Source organism: Ictidomys tridecemlineatus, unplaced genomic scaffold (assembly GCF_052094955.1).
Source record: "Ictidomys tridecemlineatus isolate mIctTri1 unplaced genomic scaffold, mIctTri1.hap1 Scaffold_3719, whole genome shotgun sequence".
Lineage (NCBI taxonomy): Eukaryota > Metazoa > Chordata > Mammalia > Rodentia > Sciuridae > Ictidomys > Ictidomys tridecemlineatus.
The window spans coordinates 71,858-95,467 of NW_027522481.1; the positions used below are offsets into that span (position 1 = coordinate 71,858).

At 34.2% G+C, this 23,610-nt stretch overlaps 1 protein-coding gene across 1 annotated transcript in view; it reads left to right on the plus strand.

Annotated features, from left to right (window-relative positions):
* The window catches only part of LOC144364812 (dolichyl-diphosphooligosaccharide--protein glycosyltransferase subunit TUSC3-like), an 80,569-nt gene that overhangs the window by 53,573 nt on the left and 3,386 nt on the right, over nucleotides 1-23,610 (plus strand). Inside the window, exon 2 of the mRNA XM_078036466.1 lies at nucleotides 2,397-2,566. Within this exon, the coding sequence (XP_077892592.1) occupies nucleotides 2,397-2,566 (170 nt within the window). The remainder of the gene's footprint in view (nucleotides 1-2,396; nucleotides 2,567-23,610) is intronic.

Here is a 23,610-nt window from a genome sequence, read left to right on the forward strand (position 1 = left end):
CTGGGCAGGAGTGATTGATCACTCCTAAGCGGGGTACACATTCAAACTGATTGGTTTTAGGGCCTAAATAACTACGTGACAAACTACACAGAATCCCAGGTTATTAGACAACCAGGGAGTCAGTAGAAATATTTACTGGGCAGTTCCAGTATTGTCCTAACAGCTACAGGGATTACAGGTTCTGGGGGTAGCAGAGGAATTTTAACAATACCTAGTCCTTCACTTTTTAACTAAAGCCCTGCAGCTTGGGAACTTTACAATGCCCGGTCTTTTACACTTTAACTCAGGCTTTGTGGCTTAGAAACAGCTTAGAAATTTTACCTTTACAGAACTAGATTATTTCTTAACATCAGTTCCCTCTCCCTCTATTGATGGATGACCCTGCTCAATTTCTAGTCTGGAGAGTCTGTCTTTGCATCAGTGGTCACAATTCCTATATATTTAAAATATGAAAAAAATTGGGCTGGGGATGGGGCTCAGTAGTTAAGTACTCCAGGGTTTACTCCCTGGTACCAAAAAAAAAACAAAAAAAAAAAACCCTAAAATATGAAGTTACCTAATGATATTGGCTTGCTGAATTATAGTAAAGAACAGTGATATAATACTTATATTTTTAATAGCAAATCTTATTAAATATATACCTGTTTTCTGTAAATTATCCTTAATATGGAAATTACCCTTGCATTTTTCCTCAGATATAAAACTAAGAACAGTTAGTAAAAATTCTTTTATGTAGTTCTCATTTGGGGGTATATTAATGAGAAAGAACAATGTCTTCTAAAATAACTTTTATTTTACTGTATTAAGAGGATTATTTTACTTTGAAAATATAGTATGTTTACAGGCAGAATTAACACTCTTTGACAGTTAAATATAACTAAATCTAAGTAATTAGTTTGTTTTGACTTTAGGATCAATTTTTCTTCTTGCTTTTAAAAAACTATGTCATTTAAAAAACTTAATAATCACCCTAGTAATTAGCCATAATTTTTCTTTTTCATGCAGTTAGTATGCCATTGTATGCTTATCTGAATGTTCCATTTCTACAAAATTACTAATTTGAGTACTCTGCTCTTTTGCCAGATTATTTTTCCTCCTCTTTGCCCTCCTATTCCTTTTGATTTGTCTTTTTCCTTTGCTTGGGTGGGTACATAGCACTAAGATGTCTGTCTTTTCTTTTCTTTCCTTATATTCATGCCCAGTTTCTAAATGATTCATGAGGGAACCATCCTCACTGAGAGGAGAAGAGAAAGAGATTGCATTTTTCCTGAATTCTGTAGTAGAGCATGCTTAAACAGTGAAATTTAAGCATTTCTCCTGATCACTAGTATTTGCATGGTTTTGCAAGGGCAGAGAATTTTTCTTATACAGATACAATACTGTAGAATTCTTTCTTAGACTTTTTCAGGTAAAATGAATGATCAAAAGACAAGAGCCTTCTCTATAGAAGCTAGAGTGCTACCTCCTCCCTTTGACCCCATCTGAACAGGAAGTGATTAGTACCCCAACCTATAGAATTATATTACTCCCAGCCTCTCTGCCAGGACCATGTTATTCAGTATTCTGACTTTTATCACAGTAGATTAATTTTTCTTGTTTTTGACCATATATAATCAGTACTGTATTTTGTGCAGTTTTAGCTTTGTGTTTATTGAGATTTTTCCTATGCAATTGTATGCAAATATTTTGAAGAAAAATTTATAGTCAAATGGAGGCTTCCCTTTTAGACTTTGCTAGTGAGGGTGGTAAAGAGACCACAATTGTTATTAATTTATTTTTTTGTGGTGTTTGGCTGGATTACAGGAGTTATTATTTTTATCTTCCTAGGCTGCTCTTTTCCTTGTCTTTGGGTAGAGAGAGCAGAGCAAGCTTTACGTGAGGTTTTTTTTTTTTTTTTTTTTTTTTTTGTGTGTGTGTGTGTGTGTGTGTGTGTGTTTTGGTCTGTATCCATTCACATTTTAGTATTGTTGACTTCTCTAACATCTGGTCTGGAAATTATGAGACCAAAAGAACCTAAGGAACTCCTCATTCTTCAGGCCAAGCTGCCTTCTCTCTACCTTTCACAATCTTCTTATGTTTGTTTTATACATAATTAACAGGGTTTTTAGCTCTGTTTAGTAGGGAATTAGGAAAATGTATATCTATGGCATCGTTATGGAAGCAGAAATTGAATTGTTTTACTTTTAGTATCTTTTTAAAATAGTCTTTTGAAGTCATTAGGAAAAGTAAAATGAAATATTTTATGCAATCTGGTCAGTTAACAGTATATTCACCAAGAGAAGGACTCTGAACAGAAAGTAATTTATAATAAAAGATATTCTCAGTGTAATCTGTTTATGTTCTAAACTGAAGAATTGTAACCCTGTGTAAATTTAAATTCCTGTGTTTAATTACAGAATCTTTTGGCTGAAAAAGTAGAACAGCTGATGGAATGGAGTTCTAGGCGTTCAGTCTTCCGAATGAATGGTTATAAATTCCGAAAATTTATAAAGGCACCACCTCAAAACTATTCTATGATTGTTATATTCACTGCTCTACAGCCTCAGCGGCAGTGTTCTGTTTGCAGGTAATTTACATATTTAAAATTCTTAAAACTACTAACTCAGGTTTAGAATTGTATTTTATGAGTAATATGTATAAGAGAATTAAAAAATTGTTCATCATTGTGAAATGTAGCAGTGTGCATTCTAGTATGTTCTAGAAAATGACTTTGATAGGCTAATATTTCTTTATTATGGGCATATAAAATATTTATTGCATAGTTATGTATACAGTCACTAAAATTGATACGTTATCTTTAATTCCTACATGTTGTCTTGTAGATTGCCTCATTATATCTGTGGTCAATGAAGTAGCTCCCTTAAATATACTCTATTTTAACAATTTTATAGAGGATACTCTTTTTTTTTTCCTGAGGGAAATCCATTTACTTTTTGATGTCTCTGGTGATCAGCATTTTTTCCCTAGACTGTAGAAATATATAAATTGAAATTAATTAAATATTTTTTAGTATGTATACACTGAAGAAAATTTTGGGCAAGTATAAATATGATATATATGCAACAAATACTTTTTCAATACTTATTTTGAGATAATTGTAGGATCACATGTACTAGTAAGAAATAATACAGAGATATTCTATATATCTTTTCTAGTTTTCTCCAATGATAGCTTCTTATAAATCTGTGATGTACCATCACAAGCAGGTATTAGCATTGATAAGTCAAATATAGAACACTTATAACATCATAAGAATAACTTTCTTGTTCTTTATAGCCAAACGCACTTCCTCCTGTTCCATTCTCTCCTTTGAATTTCACCCTAACAATCATCCATTTTCCATTTCTTTAATTTTATTTCAAGAATGTTATGAAAATGGAATCATATATTGTTTGACCTTTTGGGTTTAACTTTTTTACTTGTATAATTACCTCAAAATCTCTCCAAATTGTGGCATTTATCAACATTGGTTCGTTTAAGTATTCAGTAGTAGTTAATGGTGTGAATATTCTATAGTTCATTTAACTATCCATCTGTTGAAGGACATCTGGGTTTTTTGCACTTTTGGGCTTTAGACTATGTATATAAAGTATACATGAAATGTAAATGAGTTTCATAGTTAGGCTTTAGTCCTGTCCCTATATATCTCAATATATATTCATGCAAACATTTCAAAACCTGAAACCCAGTACACTACCAAAGCAACTTTGGATACTATGTCCTAAGCATTTTGGGTAAAAAATACACAAACTATAAAACCACTATGAAAATTCACTTCATAGATAATGGTGTTGAGTCTTTTCCTATGTTTATTAATCTTGTTGAACATGTTTTTGTGTGCTTATTTGTCATTTGTGAATCCTCTTTGTTGAAATATCTGTTCATGTGTTTTGTCTATTTCTAATTGTATTCCTACCCCTATCTTTGTCTGCTGAGTTTGAGTTCTTTATATATTTAGTTACTATTCCTTTGTCAGAAATGTGGTTTTCAAATATTTTCCCCCATGCTATTATTACTCCTGTTTTTATTTTCAGCACAAGGTTTTTTTTTTTGTTTTTTGTTTTTGTTTTTGTAGGTATTAATTTTGGTGAAGTTCAGTTTATCAGATTATATTCTTGCTTTAGTTACCAAATTGCAGAAGTCTTTGCCTTGTCCTAGGTACCAGATATTTTCTCCTATGTTTTTTCCTAAAAGCCTTATAATTTTTTATTTTAAATTTTGATGCAATCTTTGGGAGGAAGCATTTAGTCTTTTATCATTAAGTTACTAGCTACAGACATTTTTTTCTGGATGGTCTTTATCAAGTAAATTCTTCTTTATACCTATTTTGCTGAGAATTTTTATCAAAAATTGATGTTTTATTTTCTTATCATTCTTTTTGATGTCAGTTAATATAACTTTGTTCATTAGCATTGTTGGGGTAGTAGATTATGTTGATTGACTTTCAAATGTTGAACCAGTTTTTTATACAGAAGTTTGTGGAATATTATTCTTTTATGCATTGCTAGATTTTATTTGCTAGTATTTTGTTGAAGACTTTTGTATCTTAGGTTAGAATAAAGATGGATCTGTAATTTTCACTTTTTTATGTTGTTATTTAGTTTTGGTATCAGGATAATTCTGACCTCATAAAGTGAACTGAGGAATGTTCCCTTCTCTTTACTTTTTGGAAAATATTATGTGAAATTAGTGTTATTTTCTTCGATTGCTTGATAGAATCCTCCAGAGAAATCATTTGGGCCCAAATATATATTTTTAAAAAGCTTTTGAACTAGATATTTCTTCTTATTAATGTTTAAGGACAGTGTAGTTTGCCTTTCTTCTTGGCTGAATACTTTTTCTTTTTAGGAACAAACACTTTTTAAATTTTTATTCTTCAGGAACAAACTCGTTTTTATGTTGTGCCATGACTCTCTACACTATATGTTTAGTGTAGACCTTTAAATCATTTTGGGGCTTTTAAGTCATTTTGAACTCCAGGGGAGACTCAAGTTATTAGTAACTGGTAATTGAAAATAGTCAGTTTTACACAAACTAACTTGCAGAAGGGAAATTTCAGTGTTCTGAAATTTTCAAGAAGGACATTATAACAAGCTAATAATGTATATTATAGCATGACTAGAAGTCAATAGATAAGATAGTGAAGAAAAATATTTTGAAAAACAGAACTTCAGATGATACTAAGTATCAAATTTGAGGAACAGTGCCTAAATGGATATATAGCACTGTTGTTAGAATTGGACTAGCACATATAGATAGGGCTTATATGCCTTAGGGATGCTGTAAGGTTTCTACTCAGACAAAAATACCACTGTAATAGGTATTTTGTTATAACAGTTTAGTTTTCATTAAAAAAAGGTGTTTGTGTCTCTGTGTTTGTATTTTGGAAAAATCATTTATTTGCTTCCAAAATTAAATGTTAATGTGGAAAAAATAAATTTAACCAAGGTTTAGAAAATAAATATATTGTTTTCCTGTTGTTAGTATTTTCGTTACTGTAATCTAGAAGGATTTTATTATTCAAATACTTATTTCACAGTGACATATAATTGTATGTATTGTGAAAACATAGTCCATAACATAGTGTTAAATTGTACATGTTTTGGGTATTATTTTACTAGATTATTCTGTTGCTAAATTTGTTTTTCAATATAGACCCTGAATTTTTTAATAATAGCTAGCTTATAAAACCTTTATTTCATTTCTATTTACTATAGCCTTTATAGTAACATACATTTAAATGTTAAATGTTTTAGAATTAGAAGAGAAAAAGATATTACTAATAAAAATTTAGTTAATGGATCAAGGAAGGAGCTGGGTTATTGGCAAAGAAAGCACAGGTGAAGATTTAGAGGCAGATAAAAAGCATGCAGCAGATTTATGGGCCCCATATCAATGCTTTCTGATTATATGGGGGTAGGCCAAGGAATTATTATTCTAAAATGTATAATCTTGACAAACCTAGTGTATGTAGCATTATGGAGAATGGGAAAGAAGCAGGTTCATGACTCATATCTTTGATTTATTTTATTTCATTGGCAAGCAATGGGAATGGAAAAGCTTATGTAATGGGATTCAATGTAAAATTGAAAATCTTTATTGAAACTAGAATACATAACTTCTTAATGACAAATCTGCAAAATTAAATTGTTTTCTTCCTCTGTACTGAGCAATTTAGGAGCAAGAACCACTCTGCTTGGAAATCATTATGTTTGCTTTATGGTGTGAAGTAAATTAGGAAAATGATCAGTATATATTTGAAATTGTAATTCTAGCTTCAAAGTTGTATTGGGGTTAAAAGGAAGCTGGAAAAAATAGAGCAACTAGTTGTGTTACAATTAAGTTAGATTTTCAACAGGGTAGTGAAGAAGTTTTCTGTAGTAGTAAAGTAGGGTTGAAAATTAGAAAGTTCATATAAATGGTTTATGTAATAAATGAGAAATTGCTAAAGTATGATGGATGGTATACAGAAGCATGAGTTACTATGAGATTTTGGTAATGTCTACATTGTAAATTTGTATGTTGAAATTACTATGATGATATTGGAAATGGAGAAGAATAAAATTGAGCTATCTAGAGTATGGCTTTGGAGTACGTTAGATTAAGCTAATAAATTTATTTTATAGGGTGATATAAATTATAAAGGAGAATATTAAGTAATCATTATTGAGCAATAGTCTTGAGTTCTAGGTGGGACCCATATGATACTGGGCAGAGTGATTCAAAGAGACCTTGAGGCAACATCTGAGATGAAAAACTAAAAAAGAGCTTTAGGAAAAATTCTTCAAGAAAATTATTTAAATTATGTGTCTGAATTATTAATTAAACATTAATAATTTTTAATTATTAAACAACCATCTTCTCAACAACCGTCTTCCCTCCACCACATGAACTAAGTTTTTCTGGGTCCTTCTGTGTCAGTGGAGTTTGGACTATTTCTATAATACTGTTGTAATCTTCTATAATTATAATAGTGTTTGAAAAGTTCATAGCTATAATTTCAAAATATATGCTTTCCTTTGTGAGACTTTTCTGATTTTTTTCTTTTCTTTGAGAAATTTGCTTCTGTTCTCAAATTACACTTAAGATTCTGCAGTTGCTTTTCTTTGTTGAAAGGCTGGTGAATGCCTTGCCTTCCGTTTAAGTTCTTTTAGCAAATCATTCTGCTCTTCCTTCACACAGTCAGTTTATTCACAAATTTCAGAATTCAATTCTCAGCTCTCTCAGTGCTAAAATCAAACTCCTTGGCCAAATAAAGTTGTTAATTATGACTACTCAGTACAATTCTCACCTCCAAACTTAACTCCAAACTTCCTTTATCAAATTATACTGTAGGGAATATTCCCAATAATTGCTAAATCTTTTAAATTAAATTATTTTCCCATTAAGTAACTCATCTCCTCCAGAGTTTCTTACAGATAGGCTCTTTTAAGAATATTAATATTAATTAAGAAAAAAATTCAGATGAGGGAAAATCAAAAGCTATTTGTAGAATCAAGCAAAGAACATGCAATTCAAAATTTTGGTGATGAATTCTAGAAATTATTATATTTTCAGACTCCAAATAAATGAAAAAAATAGTAAATTACAAAGATATTTTAAAATAATTATGAAGAATGTATTACATTGACATATTAGATGTTAACTGGATAACACTCCCCACCCAGTTGAATAAAGTTTTTTCTATTTGTAAACTTTTGGGGGACTTACGTTAAGTCAGAAACATACACACACAGAATCTCTCTCTCACGTAACTTGTTACTCTGAAAGATAGATCCATTTTATAGATGAAAACATTATAATTGAGGGGTTATGTAATTTATGTGAAGTCACAAGCTTACACTTGTCAGTATTGGGATTTGTGATTCTAAGGCTATTAGATATTAATACTTTCCTTACATACATATATATTCATCATCATCTGTGAACCATAATTTATATCTTGGTCTCTGTTCTCCACTTATCAGTCTTAGATCAGGGCTCCATCAGCCAGCATTTCTTAAACTCCTAAGATTCTTGAAAGCTTTTGTTCAAGGAAGTATCTCTTAAATGGGACTAAGACATTGAATGTAACTAAAAAAACCATGTGGAAAAGAGCTCATTAACCTTTGGTTTCATTACAGTGAGGTCACATCTCTTATAGTATTAGATTCTAAAATTAACAGATAAAGTAAAAATCATGTATGGATAAAATTATCCTTTCTGTTACTTGAAGCACATATAAGTACATTATTTTATAAGTGGAAACATTGCTTATTGCTTGCTTAATCCTTAGAAAAAGGAAAAATGATCATTACATTTTTTCTCATTTACTTGGCTACCTGAGTAAGCTTTTTCACTTCTTTTTCAAAGACTAGAAAATACCTATGTCATTCTCATTTTTTCCCCCTGTTTGATACATGAGAATTGTTTCAGGCTTCAGTGAAACATGTAATACATAATACTTTATATAATGAAGCTAAGGTTATTGCTGAATCTCTACTTTTTATATTAAAGGCATATAATTTGTTTTGTTTTAATGTTCTTCTTAGGTGTTTCTTTTTTTAGATTGTATCATCCTCTTTGGCTGTTTTCAGGGAACTTCCCTGATATTGTAGCATTCCTGAATTATTTTCTGTTTTCTGAATTCTTTCAATTTAAAGTTTAACTTTAGTCTTTCTACCTACCTCTGTAATTTCAAACCTACAGAAAATTGAAAGAGTAATATATAGTAGACACTTTATTTTATTCTTTATCAATCAAGGTTTACTAATTATTAACATTCTACCACTTTTGATTTTGTTCTCTTCATACCTATGTCAAATACCAGCAAAGTTACCCATGAGTTGTAGACATCATGGAATATTGCCCTAAAGAACTTTTAGTAATACATTTTAAGAACTGTAGCCATTCTTACACAATCAGAATACTGTTACAACTTTAAGCAAATTATCATTAATTCAGTGGGGTAATTTGTTGTATACCCCTATTTAAATTTTGGATTTGTCTCCAAATATCTTTTATAGCATCCTCCCTCCAGTTTGGGACCTTATGAAGCCTTATCTATTACCTTTGGTTGCTGTGCTTCTTTAGTTTCTTTTAATCTTCAACATTTTGTGCATTTAAAAAGATGTGTTTTTGCTTTAATGACATTGAATGCTCCTTTAAAAATATTTTTTTAGACATTAAGTGTTCCAAGCTCTAGATTTGTCTGTTTCCTCAACATTAGTTTCAGGTATTTATTTTGGGGAAAAAGTACCATGGGAGTCACTGGTATATTTCATATTCTTTCATGTCAGGAGGCATATAATTTAGGTTGTTCAGATACCAGTGTTGAGATTGATCACTTGGATTATGTGATGGTCACCAGATCTCTTTGTTGTATAAGTGTATTTTTCCTTGTTATAAATATTTGGGAGAGGCAAATATTTATAACAAGGAAGGGAGGGACAGTTCTTAGTTATCATGTGAATATCCTGTTTCCTAGTAGATTTTTTTAAATTAGTGATTGTAACATCCATCAATAATTCTTGCTTGAATTTGATATTTGTGAAATGGGGATTGTTAAGTTGTCATTCCTTCTATGTTAATTAGTTGCCATGCATCTGTAAAGGAGAGCTTTTTGTAACTCAGCTTCTCTTTTGAGTATTCCAATTCAAGGATTCTTCTTTTTTCACCAATCCATTACTATGATTATTCTTCTTATGTTCAAATTGTCCTAAATTTGGCCAGTGGGCATCAACACCTGTATCATGGCATTTTTGTTCAAGAAAATCTAAGTAATTTATACTTTCTTTACAATGAAACTATGATCAATACCTTTTCTCAAGGAGTTGTGATTCCTCTTGGTTAGGAAGCATTATTTAAAGAAAGTAAGTTATGTGGTAGGTATGCTCATTACTGGTGGGGTAGTGTCATTGTGGTCAGGCTACTATGGTATCCCCAGAAGAACGTCAAAGGCCCAGTATCATGCAATTGCTAGAAGTGGTTAGGTACAATGATGTTACCATTATGGCCTCTTTCTTCACAAAGTAAACACATCTAGGAAGCATTGTAACTTCTGTTTTAAGTTAGGATAGTGGAGCCAGCTGGCAGTGGTGGTAATCGGGGCATTGTAGGTTCAATCAGCAGCTTCATAGCACTTGGTCTTATCAAATAACTGGTTCTTACTCTGAGCATCTTTGTTAGTGATCCATTAGTGATCATTGGGCAGGTGCAATGTTTTTTCAGAAACAGAGATGTTTTCAAGGAGAGGCAGAAGATTATATGCATAGGTCATTTGCATTAGTTAATAATAAAGTAGGATAGTTTTTCAAAGTCAGCCTTGGTTAGGACTGAGATCTGTTTGGAATTCTGCCCACTCTACAGAATAGCTATATCACTTTGGATATTGCGTAAGTATTTCTAAATCTGAACAGCCTTAGTAGCCCTTCAAATGCTGGTGTATTTCAAATTAGAGTCATTAGTAAACCAGGAGTACACATTTTGGGGAACCTCTGAATTAGGCCCCACTGGGCTTTGTTTTAAGTGGCAGAGTTGGGGGTTCTCCCAAGGTATAGCTGCTGCTATTCTATGTAAAACTGAAAGGCTTCTGTGGCCAGGTCAACTGTAATTTTTTTTCTTTTTTTTTTTTTGGCACTGAAGATTGAACCGAGGAACACTTAACCACTGAGCCACAGCCCTTTTTATGTTTTATTTTTAGACAAGGTCTTGCTATGTTGCTGAGGCTAGCCTTGAATTTGCAATCCTCCTTCCTGCCTCAGCCCCGACTCGGTGAGATTACAGGCATGTCCCACCACTCTTGGCTAATTGTATTCTTAACTTTACCATTTCTACAAGCAAATTCTGTTTGATCCTTCACACTTAATGAGTTGACCTCTCCAAAAATTGGGATATTAGGCATTTCTATTTGGGGTTTATGTCAGGTGGATAGAAAATTCAGAAATCAAATGGGCACTGGTAGGTACAAGACAACTTATGTTGCCATAAGCTTGAGTCAGAAGATCTTTAGTTACAGAGACCTGTGGTTTAAAGAGGTTGTTGGTTTTGTGTGGCCCCAAAGACATTCCCAGTGCAACCTATTGGATTAGGACACTGATTTATGGGTTATTAAAATAAGTGATCATGAACAATATTCAGATGAAATGTATACTCTTTTTTCAGTAGTTAAAAGAATATAGTCAGGGGTTGGGCATCCTTTTGGTGATCAAGTCTGAAGTAAGCAGTTTTTCTTTAACTTCAGAAGAAATTTAATGTTCTTTGCTGACATAATCCCAAGAATTTTTATTTGGCATGGTGATGAAATTGGTGCCAATTTAATTCTCTTAATGTGATTATGATTCTTTTTTTGCCCTAAGAGCCAAAGTATGCTTACAGTTTTTCACTGACAGCTAATAATTTTGTTATGCTATGATTCACAGTTGACAATGCTTGGTCACCTTTTGCAGGTATACAGTAGGCTCTTTCAATGTGTAGATAAAGGTTTCCATTTATTTCCAGGAAATTTAATTATATTACAGCTTAAAATATCAGTTCTGTTTCATTATTTTTTTCCACCTCAGGGATTCAAATTCTCTGTTTAATCTTTTTTTTTTTTTTTGGTGGGGGGGAGTCCCATCTTTTATACTTAGCATGGACTTTTAAACTTTCATTTTGTTTTGTGACTCTTACCTGCTTCTAATTCCTATTCTTAATGTACTTTATTATTTTTTTGAGTCTGTTCTTTGGGGCCTTGTAATATAGCTTTAATTTCTTCATCATACAGTTTTCTTTTTGCCCCTTTGCATTGGTATCCTGAATCTGATTAACATTTTATTCTATTTCAAGTTTTTGAATTTGAATTTCTGATTAGAGGTTTTTTATGTCTTCAAATGCTTTTGTAATGACATTTACTTTAGATTATTTATGTTTCAGTTTTCTTTCTGGTTTCTAAAAGTTTTTAAAGGGGAAATGTTTTATCAACTGAAGAATTTTGATCCCCCCTCACCTGTGATAGTTTTTTTATAGATACTGTTGATTATTTGCTGCTCCTTAAAAATATCTTAGATTAGAATAACAGTTTATATTTAAGGAGTGATGGGGGCTTACTGATTTCATAATTCAAATACCCATTTTGTTTATAAGTGAAATAGTTTGAATGTAGCAAGACTTTTTTTTCCTTCTAGTAATTTTTCCTGTTAGATGTCCACTTTGTTTGCAGTGATATGTTCTGAGATAAATTTTGTTTTTCATAGGTCCCTTAATTTCCAAGACTTTGTTTTCTGTTTTGTCTATCACTAATCCTTCAGTGCATGTGGCCTCTTAGTAAGCTGCCTCTTGTCCCCACCCCCCTCTCTCTCTCTCTCTCTATATATATATATACACACACACACACACACACACACACACACTCTTCTGTTACCTTTTAAAATTTACATTGAATAATTATACATATTTATAGAGTATAATGCAATACTTGATATGTGCATTGTGTAATGATTAAATCAGGGTAAAGCATTTCCATGTGCTTACAGATTTATCATTATTTATGTTGAGAAACTTTGAATCGATCTATTCTAGGTCTTTATAAAATACAATTATTGTAAATTCTAGTCACCCTACAGTGTTGTAGAACCTTGTAACTTATTTCTCCTGTGTAACTTTTATTTTGTTATCTGCTATTCAGCCTGCCTCTAAGTCCCCTCTTCTCAGTCTTCCTTAACTCTGGTACACACTATTCTGCACTCTACTTTTGTGAAATCAAACTTTTAGCTTCCACATGAGTGAGAACATAACAATATTTGTCTTTCTGTGCCTGTCTCATTTCATTTGACATAATGTCCTCCTATTCAATTCATGTTGCTGCAAATGACAGGATTTCATTCTCTTATAAAAGCTACAAATATTATTAGCTACAAATACACTGTGTATGTATTTTACATTTTCTTTATTCATTTGTGTACCAGGGGATACGATACTTACTGTTGATTTTGTACTTACTGTGAATATTGCTTTAATAAACATGGGAATATTGGTACCTCTTTTATACACTGCTTTTATTTTTTATTGAATATATACTCAGTAGTGGATTTTGTGAGTGTTCTATTTTTAAATTTTTGAGGAATCTCCATACTATTTTCCATCATATCATATTAATTTATATTCCCATCAACATCATATAAGAGCACCCCCTTTTCTGCATTCTCATCAGCAATTACCATTTTGTATCTTTTTAATTATAGCCATTTCTAATTGGAGTGAGGTGATGTCTCACTGTGGTTTATATTTGCATTTCCCTGATGATAAGTGATATGGAAAAATTTTTCATTTACATGGTCATTAGTATATCTTATTTGAAAAAATCTTTTCAAATCATTTTTTTATTTGTAAAATCTGATTATTTGAATTTTTGCTGTTGATTTTTTGAATTCTTTATATATTCTGAGTATTAATAACTTGTTACATAAATATCAGCATATATAAATATTGGCATATATCTTTCTTCCAACTTGTAGATCCTTCACTCTGTTTTCTTTGTTCTGCAGAAGCTTCTTAGTTTGACATAATGCCATTTATCTATATTTGCTTTTGTTGCCTTTGCTTTGGAGGCTTATCCAAAATAATCATTGGTGATAGTAGTGTTTTGATGTGTTTCCCTTAGGTTTTCTTCTAGTATTTTCATGTTTATATTTGGATGCATTTAGAGTTGTTTTGTGTATGATAAGAAATATAGGGATCTAGTTTCATTCCTCTGCTTTGGACACAATTCTTACAGCACTTTCTAGGGTATGTTTTTGGCACTTTTGATGTAGAGTTGACTGTAGGTGCATAGATTTGTTTTTCTAGCTTCTGTGTTCTTTTGATCTGTGGGCCAGTTTTTATGGCAATGCCATGCTGTTTAGTTACTGTAGCTTTGTAGTATATTTTGAGGTCAGATAGTGTGATGCCTCTAGCTTTGTTCCTTTTGCTCAAGATTGCTTTGGCCATTTGGGGTCTTGAGTGGTACCATATGAATTTTAGGATTGCTTTTTCTATTTCTGTGAAGAATTCCATAGGTATTTTTATGGGATTTCACTGAATCTGTAGATTACTTTAGGTAGTTAGAAATTTTAACACTATCAGTTCTTTCAACCCATGAACATGAGATATCTTTTCTTTTTGTTTTCAATTTTTTATCAGTATTTTTAAGTTTTCATTGTAGAAATCTTCTTCTTTCTTGGTTAAATTTATTCCTAAACATTTTATTTTTTTGAGCTATTGTGTTTGTGTTTATTTACAAGATCCGTCCTTTACAATGTCTAATAGTCACTGTTGGGCTGGGGATGTGGCTCAAGCAGTAGCGTGCTTGCCTGGCATATGTGGGGCCCGGGTTCGATCCTCAGCACCACATACAAACAAAGATGTTGTGTCTGCCGAAAACTAAAAAATAAATAATAAAAATTCTCTCTCTCTCTCTCTCTCTCTCTCTCTCTCTCTCTCTCTCTCTCCCTCTCTCTCTCTCTCTCAACAAAAAAGCCACTGTTATTTATCTATCCAGTATTAAACCTTTTTTCCGTATTTTCCAATTTAGACAAGTTTTTTTCCTCATCATCTCGTCTCTTTGACCTCACACCACATTCCACCTCTGTTAGGCTCCTTCTTTTCCTTTTGGTTTTTCTATCATCTCTCCATCTTATTTTCTGTTCTGGGGTTGGTTTCTAAAGTTGCAGGTGTGAATTTGTGAATTTCCAAACTCTTGTGTACATTTATATTCTGTATGATTCTCTTTAACCTCATTACATTATCAGCATGAATACTTTTGTTCATTCTTGTGGAAAACTAAGTGGTTTGTAGAAGTTGTTGGTTGTCATTATCCTACAGGAACTCAGTAATTTTCTAGGCATAGTATTAATCTTAGTAGGTAAATTTGGAATCTAACTACAAGTAAGGTAGTTCTTTTAGTAAAAATTATTATACTGATGATGATGAAGAAGATAATGTATTTATGCTAGAACACATGAAGTTTAGGGTTTTCTACTTCCTGTGGGCTTAGTAGAATTTTATTAAGTGAAGTGAAAAAGAATGCTTTCATATTGGCATATAAAACTCTGAAGAGTTTTTTATTCTACAAAATAGTGTTTTATTTCTCTAAAACTTTCATAACTTATGAAAGTTATGACAGAAATGATATAGTTACTTTGAGAAGTATCATCTTGATAGCTACTCAAACATTTAACATAAAGATAGGTGACTCAGCCACATCAATGTTTATAGCAGCACAATTCATAATAGCTAAGCTATGTAGCAAACCTAGGTGCCCTTCAACATATGAATGGATATAGAAAATGTGGTGTAAACACATGGTGTATTTGTCATAAAGAAGAATGAATGACTTTATAACATTTGCCAGTAAACAGATGAGTATAGAGACTATTTGAAATAAGCCAGGCCCCCAAAACCATAAGTTCAGTATTTTCTCTCATATATGGAAGCTCACCCACAGCAAGGTGAGGGGTATAAGAATAGAAGTTCAATGAAGCAGACAAAGGGAAATGAAGGGAAGGCCAGGATGGGATGAGATGGGAAAAGGAAAGAGGGATGGGACAGGGAATACAGTGGAATGAATCTGACATAAATTTCCTATGTTCATTTATGAATATACTACTGTGAATCTCACCATTGTGTATATCAAGAAAAATTAACTTAAAAATAACTATGGATAAATGGCAGAAAGATAAATAGAGGAAAGGGAGCAGGGTGGGGATAGGGTAGGGAAAGGAGAGATACTAGGGTCTGATTAGAACAAGATATATTCCATGCTTGTATAATTGTCAAACTGGATTCTATTGTCATGTATAACTAAAAAGAATCAATAAAATGTCTAAGTTTTTTACATTTTTATCCCTAAAGCTAGAAATGTTATGTACTAAATTCATGTTAATAAATTATACTTAATACTCATGTTATTTTGAGGCTTTTGTTCTCTCTTTTCAGTTTCAGAATGTTAGTCCTTTAACATATTAAGTAAGATTAAATATTTTTTTATGATGTCAGACTTTAGTTCTGAAATATTTTCTCTTAGATACACAGACTTTTGCTCCCACAGGGATAACTTTACAAAATATAATACTTTTTCAAGTAAAATTTCTTCAGATATATTCTTTGTCTGTGGTAGATTGGTATTTTTGTGAACAAAATACAATGAAGAAATTACTTGCTCATTTTATGTCAGAAGATATTTGTGCAGAAAGGAGTTAACATAGCAAGCCTTAAATTTCTGTCTTTAGACAAGCCAGCTCTTAAGGTTTGCATTCGGATTATATATTGGAACTTGGAAATTATAAACTATAACCACTGTTTCTTAACTGATAGTGGAAGCTCTCTGTTCCTAAACTGTTGTTTAAACAATGAAGTTAATGCTGACCACCTGCTTTCCTTATGGGAGTCTGGAATTTTGTTATGTACTCGCAGAACGTGTCTGTATGACCAGCCTTCTTGGGCACTGAATCTTTAATGAGCCCCCTAGGTAGAATGTGTTTTACATATGTCATAACTCTTTGCTAAAGGAATTAAGTAAGTCCTGTGTGACTTGGCAGGGAGTCACTCTGGGAAGCTTTCATCTAGTTCCCCTTAGACTTTGCTTTAGGCAACTTTTTTTCTTCGATGATTTTGCTTTATATCATTTTGCTGTAGTAAATCTTAACTATGAATATGACTATATACTGATTTTGTGAGTTCACCCACCAAGCATGGGGATGTTATTGGGGATCCTTAACGTAAATTTAATAATTCTGAAATGTTTCTTAATGCTCTTGTCAAGAGGTGAAATATTTAGTATTCATTTTAGTTCTATTTTAATTTTAATGTGTAAGATCTATTGAATAAAGTAGTTTTTACCTTCCACTTAGGCATCTTAAAAGGTATTAGGGGAAAAGAAATCAAACTATTTCATATAATCAGAGATTAGGCACTATTGCAGTGATGTAGTTTTATATCAATGTTGATATTTATTTTATTTTATTTTTTTTTTATTGTTGGTTGTTCAAAACATTACATAGTTCTTGATATATCATATTTCACATTTTGATTCAAGTGGGTTATGAACTCCCATTTTACCCCGTATACAGCTTGCAGAATCACATCAGTTACACTTCCATTGATTTACATATTGATATACTCATGTCTGTTGTATTCTGCTGCCTTTCCTATCCTCTACTATCCCCCCTCCCCTCCCCTCCCCTGCCCTCCCCTCTTCTCTCTCTACCCCCACTACTGTAATTCATTCCTCCCCCTTGTATTATTTTTCCCTTTCCCCTCACTTCCTCTTGTATGTAATTTTGTATAACCCTGAGGGTCTCCTTCCATTTCCATGCAATTTCCCTTTTCTCTCCCTTTCCCTCCCACCTCTCCTCCCTGTTTAATGATGGTCTTCTTCTCGTGCTCTTCTTCCCTAGTCTGTTCTTAGTTACTCTCCTTATATCAAAGAAGACATTTGGCATTTGTTTTTTTAGGGCTTGGCTAGCTTCGCTTAGCATAATCTGTTCTAATGCCATCCATTTCCCTCCAAATTCTATGATTTTGTCATTTCTTAATGCAGAGTAATACTCTATTGTGTATAAATGCCACATTTTTTATCCATTCATCTATTGAAGGGCATCTAGGTTGGTTCCACAACCTTGCTATTGTGAATTGTGCTGCTATGAACATCGATGTAGCAGTGTCCCTGTAGCATGCTCTTATTAGGTCTTTAGGGAATAGACCGAGAAGGGGGATGATAGCTGGGTCAAATGGTGGATCCATTCCCAGCTTTCCAAGAAATCTCCATACTGCTTTCCAAATTGGCTGCACCAATTTGCAGTCCCACCAACAATGTACAAGTGTACCCTTTTCCCCACATCCTCGCCAGCACTTGTTGTTTGACTTCGTAATGGCTGCCAATCTTACTGGAGTGAGATGGTATCTTAGGGTGGTTTTGATTTGCATTTCTCTGACTGCTAGAGATGGTGAGCATTTTTTCATGTACTTGTTGATTGATTGTATGTCCTCCTCTGAGAAGTGTCTGTTCAAGTCCTTGGCCCATTTGTTGATGGGTTATTTGTTATCTTATTGTCTAATTTTCTGAGTTTTTTATATACTCTGGATATTAGGGCTCTATCTGAAGTGTGAGGAGTAAAGATTTGTTCCCATGATGTAGGCTCCCTATTTACCTCTCTTATTGTTTCTTTTGCTGAGAAAAAACTTTTTAGTTTGAGTAAGTCTCATTTGTTGATTCTAGATGTTAACTCTTGTGCTATGGGTGTCCTATTGAGGAATTTGGAGCCCAACCCCACAGCATGTAGGTCGTAGCCAACTTTCTCTTCTATCAGATGCCGTGTCTCTGATTTGATATCAAGCTCCTTGATCCATTTTGAGTTAACTTTTGTGCATGGTGAGAGAAAGGGATTCAGTTTCATTTTGTTGCATATGGATTTCCAGCTTTCCCAGCACCATTTGTTGAAGATGCTATCCTTCCTCCATTGCATGCTTTTAGCCCCTTTATCAAATATGGGTTGGTTTCTGTGTCCTCTATTCTGTACCATTGGTCCACCTGCCTGTTTTGGTACCAGTACCATGCTGTTTTTGTTACTATTGCTCTGTAGTATAGTTTGAAATCTGGAATCGCTATACCACCTGATTCACACTTCCTGCTTAGTATTGTTTTTGCTATTCTGGATCTTTTATTCTTTCATATGAATTTCATGATTGCTTTCTCTATTTCTACAAGAAATGCCATTGGGATTTTGATTGGCATTGCATTAAACCTATAGAGAACTTTTGGTAATATCACCATTTTGATGATGTTAGTTCTGCCTATCCATGAACAGGGTGTATTTTTCCATCTTCTAAGGTCTTCTTCAATTTCTCTCTTTAGGGTTCTGTAGTTTTCATTGTATAAGTCTTTCACCTCTTTTGTTAGGTTGATTCCCAAGTATTTTATTCTTTTTGAGGATATTGTGAACAGAGTGGTTGTCCTCGTTTCCATTTCAGAGGATTTGTCGCTGATATACAGGAATGCCTTTGATTTATGCGTGTTGATTTTATAACCTGCCACTTTGCTGAATTCATTTATTAGCTCTAATAGTTTCTTTGTAGACCCTTTTGGGTCTGCTAGGTATAGAATCATGTCATCTGCAAATAGTGATAATTTAAGTTCTTCTTTTCCTATTTTTATGCCTTTAATTTCTTTCGTCTGTCTAATTACTCTGGCCAGTGTTTCGAGAACTATGTTGAACAGAAGTGGTGAGAGAGGACATCCCTGTCTTGTTCCAGATTTTAGAGAGAATGCCTTCAATTTTTCTCCATTCAGAATGATGCTAGCCTGAGGCTTAGCATAAATTGCTTTTACAATGTTGAGGTATGTTCTTGTTATCCCTAGTTTTTCGAGAGTTTTGAACATAAAGGGATGCTGTACTTTGTCGAATGCTTTTTCCGCATCTATCGAGATGATCATATGGTTCTTATTTTTAAGTCTATTGATGTGGTGAATAACATTTATTGATTTCCGTATATTTAACCAGCCTTGCATCCCAGGGATGAATCCTACTTGATCATGGTGCACAATTTTTTTGATATGTTTTTGTATCCAATTCGCCAGAATTTTATTGAGGATTTTTGCATCTAGGTTCATTAGAGATATTGGTCTGTAGTTTTCTTTTTTTGAAGTGTCTTTGTCTGGTTTCAGAATCAGGGTGATGTTGGCCTCGTAGAATGAATTTGGAAGTTCTCCCTCTTTTTCTATTTTCTGAAATAGCTTGAAAAGTATTGGTATTAGTTCCTCTTTAAAGGTTTTGTAAAACTCTGCTGTATACCCATCCGGTCCTGGGCTTTTCTTAGATGGTAATCTTTTGATGGTTTCTTCTATTTCCTCAATTGTTATTGGTCTGTTTAGGTTGTCTATATCCTCCTGACTCAATCTGGGCAGATTATATGACTTAAGAAATTTATCGATGTCTTCACTATCTTCTATTTTATTGGAGTATAAGGATTCAAAATAATTTCTGATTATCTTCTGTATTTCTGAAGTGTCTGTCGTGATCTTGCCTTTTTCATCCCGTATGCTAGTAATTTGAGTTCTCTCTCTTCTTCTCTTCGCTAGCATGGCTAAGGGTCTGTCAATTTTATTTATCTTTTCAAAGAACCAACTTTTTGTTTTGTCAATTTTTTCAATTGTTTCTTTTGTTTCGATTTCATTAATTTCAGCTCTGATTTTAATTATTTCTTGCCTTCTACTTCTTTTGCTGTTGTTTTGCTCTTCTTTTTTAGGATTTTGAGATGAAGTATGAGATCATTTATTTGTTGGTTTTTCCTTTTTTTAAGGAATGAACTCCAAGCAATGAATTTTCCTCTTAGAACTTCTTTCAATGTGTCCCATAGATTCCGATATGTTGTGTCTGTGTTTTCATTAAACTCTAAGAATTTTTAAATTTCCTCCTTGATGTCTTCTAAAACTCATTGATCATTCAGTAACCTATTGTTCATTCTCCAAGTGATGCATGATTTTTCCTTCCTTCTTTTATCGTTGATTTTTAGTTTCATTCCATTATGATCAGATAAGATGCATGGTATTATCTCTGCTCCTTTATATTGTCTAAGAGTTGCCCTGTGACATAATATATGATCTATTTTTGAGAAGGATCCATGTGCTGCTGAGAAAAAAGTGTAGCTGCTTGATGTTGGGTGGTATATTCTATATATGTCAATTAAGTCTAGGTTGTTAATTGTGTTATTGAGTTATATAGTTTCTTTATTCAACTTTTGTTTGGAAGATCTGTCCAGTGGTGAGATAGGTGTGTTGAAGTCTCCCATGATTATTGTATGGTGGTCTATTAGACTCTTGAACTTGAGAAGAGTTTGCTTGATGAACATAGCAGCACTGTTGTTTGGGGCATATATATTTATGATTGTTATATCGTGTTGGTGTATGGTTCCCTTGAGCAGTATCTAGTGTCCCTCTTTATCCCTTTTGATAGACTTTGGTTTGAAATCTATTTTATTTGATATGAGTATGGACACTCCTGCTTGTTTCCGCAGTCCATATGAGTGATATGATTTTTCCCAACCTTTCACCTTCAGTCTATGTATATCTTTTCCTTTCAAATGCGTCTCCTGTAGGCAGCATATTGTTGGGTCTTGTTTTGTGATCCATTCAACTAGCCTGTGTCTCTTAATTGGTGAGTTTAAGCCATTAACATTTAGGGTTATTATTGAGATATGGTTTGTTCTTCCAGCCATATTTGTTTATTAATGCTGCTAAACCTGATTTATTTTCCTCTTTGATTATTTTCCCCCCTTTACTGTCCTACCTCCCACTGTTGGTTTTCATTGTTTTTTTCCATTTCCTCTTCCTGTAGTGTTTTGCTGAGGATTTTTTGAAGAGATGATTTTCTAGCTGCAAATTCTTTTAACTTTTGTTTATCATGGAATGTTTTAATTTCATCTTCCATCCTGAAGCTTAATTTCGCCGGATACATGATTCTTGGTTGGAACCCATTTTCTTTTAGCGTTTGAAATATGTTATTCCTGGATCTTCTAGCTTTTAGAGTCTGTGTTGAGAGATCAGCTGTTATCCTGATTGGTTTACCCCTAAATGTAATCTGCTTCCTTTCTCTTGTAGCTTTTAAAATTCTCTCCTTATTCTGTATGTTGGACATCTTCATTATAATGTGTCTAGGTGTGGATCTCTTATGATTTTGCACATTCGGCGTCCTGTAGGCTTCTAGGATTTGGGATTCTGTCTCATTCTTCAAGTCTGGGAAGTTTTCTCGTATTATTTCACTGAATAGATTGTTCATTTCTTTGGTTTGGAGCTCTGTGCCTTCCTGTATCCCAATGACTCTTAAGTTTGGTCTTTTGATATTATCCCATATTTCTTGGATGTTCTGCTCATGGTTTCTTAGCAGACTTGCTGAGCTGTCTATGTTCTTTTCAAGTTGAAATACTCTGTCTTCATTGTCTGATGTTCTATCTTCTAAGTGATCCACTCTCCTGGTAGTATTCTCAATTGAGTTTTTAAGTTGGTTTATTGCTTCCTGCATTTCTAGGATTTCTATTTGTTTGTTTTTTATTTCCTCTATCTCCCTGTGAAATTGATCTTTTACTTCCTGGATTTGTTTATGTAGTTCCTTGTCAATGTGATTTTTCATTGTCTGATTTTGCTGTCTCATGTCTTCCTTGAGACTCCCGATCATCTGAAGCATGTATATCCTGACCTCTCTGTCTGACATTCCATCTGTTGCAGCTATAACCTCTTCTAAAGTTGAGTTGACCTGCATTGCCTGTGGTCCTTTTTTTCCTTGTCTTTTCATACTGCTGGCATTTCTTTCTGCTTGGTAAACCTGTTGTGTTTTTGAAATTTTCCCTCTATTTATTTATATTGCTCTTGTATAGTTGAAAAGTCTCCCTTGCAGGGCAGGTAGTGGCTGTGATCCTCCTCCAAATGGTGTGATCCGTCTACCACGCTGGCGGGCCCTAGGTCGGCTCTGCTGGCCGGTCGAAGGTCCGCCTACCCAGCAGGCGTGAGGGGCACCTCTGTCACTCCGCAGGTTGCTGGGCTTAACCTCCCGATGGGTCGCAGGTCCACCTACCTTGCAGGTGCCGGGGGAGGGGCCGGCTCTGCCCCTCAACAGGCCGCTGGGCCTGATCTGCCGGTGGTCACAGTCCTGCCTACCTTGCAGGCACTGAGGGAGGGGACGGGCCTGCCCCTCAGCAGGCCGCTGGGCCTGATCTGCTGGTGGTCACAGTCCCGCCTACCTTGCAGGCACTGGGGGAGGGGATGGGCCTGCCCCTCAGCAGGCCGCTGGGCCTGATCTGCTGGTGGTCACAGTCCCGCCTACCTTGCAGGCACTGAGGGAGGGGACGGGCCTCCCCCTCAGCAGGCTGCTGGACCTGTCCTGCTGGTGGGTCGCAGGACCGCGTTCCCTGCAGGCGCGTGTGGCAGCTCTGTTACTTGGCAGGTTGCTGGGCCTGACCTGCCCATGGGTCGCCGGTTCGCCTACCTTGCAGGCACTGGGGGCGGGGCCGGCTCCGCCCCTCAACAGGCTGCTGGGCCTGATCTGCTGGTGGTCACAGTGCCGCCTACCTTGCAGGCACTGGGGGAGGAGATGGTCCTTCCCCTCAGCAGGCCGCTGGGCCTGATCTGCTCTGATATTTATTTTTTGCACCAGTAGTTAGTTACTGAGCAGTCACTATGTATGTAAAGATATTATTATGGTTACTAGGGAGATAATGAGAACAAAGTGATCTGGCTGCAGCTTTCGTTAATCTCAGAATCTAGTTGAAGTTTTGAACACTATTCACATTACATAGTTATTAACTTATAATAATCTAACTTATAAACACCATTAAGGAAAAAACATGGAGATTTATGAGAAGTCTCTTGTCATATCTCTTAACTTAAATGTATTATGATCTAACCAGAGGATCGCAGAAATGACTTTCTCCCAAATTACCAAGTGAAGTACAACTCCAAATAGAACACTTGGAATGTAGCCTTTCAATCACCATTTAAAAGCCCCCTGTTCCTACTGATGGAGAGAATTAGAAATCCCCTGTGTTTCTCCTTTGCTAGCAAATCTCTTTTTACTTTTTCTAAAAAATAATAAAAAAAATGTATTACGATTTAGAGGATGTCTAGAA